The 4865-nt window shown below is 40.9% G+C and overlaps 1 protein-coding gene and 1 non-coding gene across 2 annotated transcripts; both read right to left on the bottom strand.

The window, feature by feature from the left end:
* Positions 1-481: 481 nt before the first annotated feature.
* Positions 482-3161, bottom strand: LOC117628625 (pentatricopeptide repeat-containing protein At5g46580, chloroplastic). The gene has a single exon (XM_034361116.1). The coding sequence runs from the start codon at positions 2826-2828 to the stop codon at positions 654-656; it is 2175 nt and encodes a 724-aa protein (XP_034217007.1). The 5' UTR covers positions 2829-3161; the 3' UTR covers positions 482-653.
* On the bottom strand, positions 3049-3179 carry LOC117629445. The gene has a single exon (XR_004586106.1). It is a non-coding gene; the product is annotated as a U6atac minor spliceosomal RNA (small nuclear RNA).
* Between the last annotated feature and the right edge of the window lie 1686 nt (positions 3180-4865).

Below are 4865 nucleotides of genomic sequence, written 5' to 3'. Positions count from 1 at the left end.
CACCATGAAGAAGTCAAACCATCTGGTGGAAAACTAGTAAGGGGAAATTAGAAAGGTTGCTTGGTACTTGGTGGCAAGCACAACCTAAAAGTGAGAGAATTCTTGACCCAAAAAAAGGTGAGCAGGAAATCTTGACCAAAAAGATGGGGCAAGAAACTGCCATGAAAACAAATTTGGAAATCTGGTTTCTACTGTTGGATTGATTTAAGACGAAAGAAAATTTGTGTTGAGACTAATAAATCAGACTACAAGATTATTGGAAGATGCATACATGGGCTTAGCTAAGTTGGCTATAACGGATGTACTTTGCACTTGAGTTCGAATTTCTCCCCCCATTCCCGCCGTAGTTTAGATTAGATTAAAATAGAGTTCCGTTTGTATTTAAAAAAAAAAAAAAAAAAAAAGATTATTGCAAGACTTGTTTTATTACCATATGAAGATGAAACCTTATCAGGTCAGTGGTGAAAGCTTTTTAAAGTTATATATGGATCTCATGCTTAAAAATTAGGGCTACAAAAAGTTGTGAAATATACATCGATCCAAATAAGATAATACATTTCACATTTGAACGAGGGTGTAAAAAACTAGAAATTACACAAGTATAAACATACATATAAGCATTGATGAAGGATGACTGTTAGTTGGTCCAACAGTTAAGCTGTGATGGCTGTAGATGGAGCCTGTGACTGCACCCAAGATACTAAATCCTCCCTGGTCGCCACAAAACGACCAGCTTTCTCTTCACTCTTTCTAAATGGTGCAGCCAATTTCTCCACATGAGAAGCAAAGGAATGAGCCAGCCCTTGAGAGAACTTGTGTGTTCCCGTACCCGTTTGGGCTGAAAACAACTCCGGCAACGCCTCCTCACGCTGAACAATTTTGTAGAGTGTTCCCATCCACTCTTCAAGTGCAGTGTGAGCTGCACCAATGGACAGTGACCTAACATCCAAACACCACTCCCTCGAAGTCTTGTTGTGTAAACCTGGATACAACCCGTATAGGGTTCCCAGATAGAGCAACTCATGAGCTCTCTCATGGTTGTTTTTGTTTCGGCATATATCTATCAAGCAATTACAGAAGGGTCTCCGGGATTCAACCGACGTGCCACTGATAACATCCCTGAACTCATCTTTAATTGTCTCAAACCCAAGTTTCTTATCTTGCAGCACTTTGACAAGGGTAACCAACTTGGGATTAGCCTGCTGCAAACAAGAGAGGACCTTATCCTCATCCTCAGTTTTTTCACACAATGACACAACAGACAGTAAGCACCCACAAAGCCTATCATCTGGTTTAACCCCTCTTTCAACTGCAACACCAAAGACTCGAACCATATCGCTGAATCTTCTAGCTTTCCCCAAGCACTGAATCAAACAAGTGCACCCCATGACATTCAGCTCAATCCCCAACTCAGACATTTCTTCAAACAACCCCATTGCCCCATCAACATTCCCTCCACTCCCAAAAATGTTCAACATTGCCGTGTAACTCCAACTGTCCGGCCTACAATGCTCCGACTGCTTCATATCCTCGAAAAGCTTCTTAGCTTCCTCCTCCAAACCAAGGTCAGCACACATATTCAACAATGTGTTATACAAAATGAAGTCCATAGGCCACTCGTTCGACCTCATTCGTTCCCATAATTCCAAAGCATCTCGAGCCCACCTAGCCTTGCCATAGATCTTAACAAGCGCTGTCAATGTTTTCTCATTTGGTTTCAGCCCGGATCCCACCATTTCTTCGAATAAGCTTCTTGCTAAACCAGGCTTTCCAGCCTTGCCCATTGCCTCTAACAAAGTATTGTACACAACCAAATTAGGCTGCACACCAAGAGCAGCCATTTCCTGCAAGACATACCTAATGCCATCATAGTCCCCAGCCTCACCAAACATCTTACCCAAGACAGAAAATGCAATGGGGTCTGGTTTCCACCCACTAGCTCTCCCTCTCTCATATAAACTAAGAACCTCCTCAACCTTTCCCAATTTGGCATAAACATCTAAAATAGCAGAGTAAGTCACCTCATCAGGCATTAAACCAGTCTTGTACATCCTCTCAAACCACTCCACTGCCTTGTCAAAAAGCTTGGACCTCTTGGCACAAGTAATTATAGTGGAGTAAGTAATGTTATCAAGCTCAATCTCATTGCTTACCATCTCCTCAGCAAGCTCTTCAATGAGTTGAAACTGCCTCCCAAACCTCAAAGACTTCATTGTGACATTGTAGAATATGGTATCCATGGGAAATGAATTCTGGGCCTTCACCCAATTGAAGAACATATGGGTTTTCTGCCATGGCTTCAAGCTATTGAGTATCAAAAGCGCATTTTCCCTAGTGGGTGGGTGTGGGATTTCTTCAAGAGCAGCCAAGAAAGCACTTTGAGAGGCATCACAATCATTGAGCTTATGAGCAAACTGCCTGAGATCTCTCACCTGAGGATTGTAAGAGTAAAGTGACCGTTTCTGCCTCTGCAGAGAGAGCACAGAGCGTTTGGGCTTGGCGGGGTTCACCCAAATGGACTTCGGCTTGGAAAGCAATTGGGATTGGTCTTTGGGAGGGTTGGAGAGAGTGGTTGAGGTTAGAGGCTGGAGTTGCTCAGACAAAGATAAAGATGGGTTTTTTTTGTTGTTGTTGTCGTCGTTCTTCTTCTTGTTGTTCTTGCTGTTGGGTTCTGCTAAATCTGGTGGAGATTTTGGAGGAGACCTGGTGGACCTGCAAGAAAGGTTGAATCTTTTGGTTGGAATTTGTCTAAACGGTGAAGTGAAGAAGATGGGTCTCTTTGTTTCTGAGGAATTCACAGTAAAATGGACAGCGGAAGTAGCAGCCATAAGATTGATTGAGAGAGTGTGTTATTTTTTGGAAGAACGGGAAACCTAAACTTATTATAATGGAGCTACTGCTAAGGAAGACCTTCTTCTGGATATTTTGTCACCTTATCTAAATGCAAGCAAAATTTGAACGAACCCTAAAATGAATTAACATGAAATTATTTGGGAAATTGCGAAAGTAAAGATTGGGAAATTTAAAAAAGCAAAGAAAAAAAGGGGAAAAAAAAATTGGTTATAAGATCCACCACAAGGGCGGGTAGCCTTAACCGGATGTGTGGTAACAGGTAAGCCCGAAGGCTGTTCCCGTCCCTGTCAGGGGAGATGCCAACCATCTCTCCTTTCTACGAACACAACCTTTGGCTTAAAATTGTTGTATATAAAGCAGTGCATATTTATACGTTTTGTCGATGTGGGATGCTGGTGCTTCTTTCATTTGGGTTTTCTGTGCACTTATTTGGGCTCTTCTAAGCTTGTTGACTAGATTGACCTGGGTCGAAACCAACTAAACGAGATTGGTATATGAGAAGTAAACATGTTTTCCATTAAACTATGATTTGGGTTTTTTTTTTGGAAGTGATTTGCATCTAATATTGTGATTGAGGGGACTATTGTTTTTTTATTTTATTTTATTTTATTTTATTTTTTTTTTGGGGTGTGTTTTTGTTTTGGCACAAAGTGAGGCAACTTTTTGTCATAAACAAATGATTCCCAGAAAGAACCATTTCTCCATAAATATAAAAAGAGGTAATTCTCAATAGACTCAGTTTGATTTCAAACATAAGTAATCACATAAAACTAATACGTGCTATTATCAAATTAAAGTTTGACAAGATTGGGCATTCACATTGAAAAAGAAATTTCATAGGGAAAAACAAAAAAGTAGGCCAAATTGTAGCAATGGTCCCTAGACTAAAACCAAATTTTACTTTTCGTCATTCCCATTATTTTGTTGTTACTGTGGTACTTCAATTAGCTCTCATGTTGCATCGTTAGTTTTGCCGTCAACTTAGTTAAATTTTCTGTCGAAATTAAGGACAAATTGGGAAATTCATTTTTTTTCCTCTCTCTCTCTCTCTCCTCCCCTCCTGTGCACTCTCCCTCTTCCCCCGACGATTTCTTCTTCCCCCATTCCCCATGACTACCACCTGCAAGGTCCAACCCTCAAACTATCCCACAGCCACCCTCTACCGTAGCCGCAACCCCAGCACCCACGAACCTAAAACCCCAGCCCTCATCCTCCACCCCAGATCTGATCAAAACAAAGAAGCAGAGGGTTGATGGGTGTCTAGGTGGGCCGCTTGCATTGTCTGTCCCATTTTCATATATTCTTCTTGCATTGGTTTTTGATCAAAATACACCATTTTTCAAGGCCCCTTCTCACCCATATTTCTTCTCCCGCCCACCAATTTCTTCCCAGCCCCCACCAATCATTTAAACATGGCTTTAGCTACACAGCCCACCACCAACCTCCTCCAAAATCCCTTCCTTGGCCTCTATAGGTTACGAATGGATGGGTTGTTACCGGATTCTTTTTGCATATATGGTGTTTTGCAGTTCAAATGGATACTGGGAGGAAGCTTTAGAAATTTTTCATAGTTGAGAGTGAACCTCCCACGTAATTGGGAGGGGGGGAGGAATCGGGCTGGAGAGAGAGAGATACATGATATGATTTTCTTTTTAAAAAAAATTTTGTGCGAAAATACATTTTTGCCCATGTCAAGTAGGACTTGTCAATGTTATGTCATCATTTTTAACGGAAAATTTGACAGAGATGACTGCAATGACGGTTTCTGTAACTGGAGGCATAATTAAAGTACCACGGTAACAACAAAACAATGAGAGGGACGAACAGTAAAGTTGGGGTATAGTCCATGGACCATTGTTACAATTTAACCGAATCATAAGTGTATGTAATCAAGAAGGCATTTTCTCATGAATTGGTGTTTTTAGGTTGATTAAAACAATTAACAAACCCAATATAAACTCTAATTTGTAAAATACAAAAGGACCATGTAAATAAGACCAGGAAATAGATTT

The sequence above is a fragment of the Prunus dulcis genome, chromosome 5, assembly GCF_902201215.1.
Source record: "Prunus dulcis chromosome 5, ALMONDv2, whole genome shotgun sequence".
Taxonomy (NCBI): Eukaryota; Viridiplantae; Streptophyta; class Magnoliopsida; order Rosales; family Rosaceae; genus Prunus; species Prunus dulcis.
Note: the sequence above shows the minus strand (reverse complement) of the source record. Positions and strands in the feature narration are given on the sequence as shown.

What these genes read in the sequence shown, in the direction of transcription:
- LOC117628625 (XM_034361116.1), bottom strand. Translation starts at nt 2,828, where the DNA reads ATGGCTGCTACTTCCGCTGTCCATTTTACTGTGAATTCCTCAGAAACA.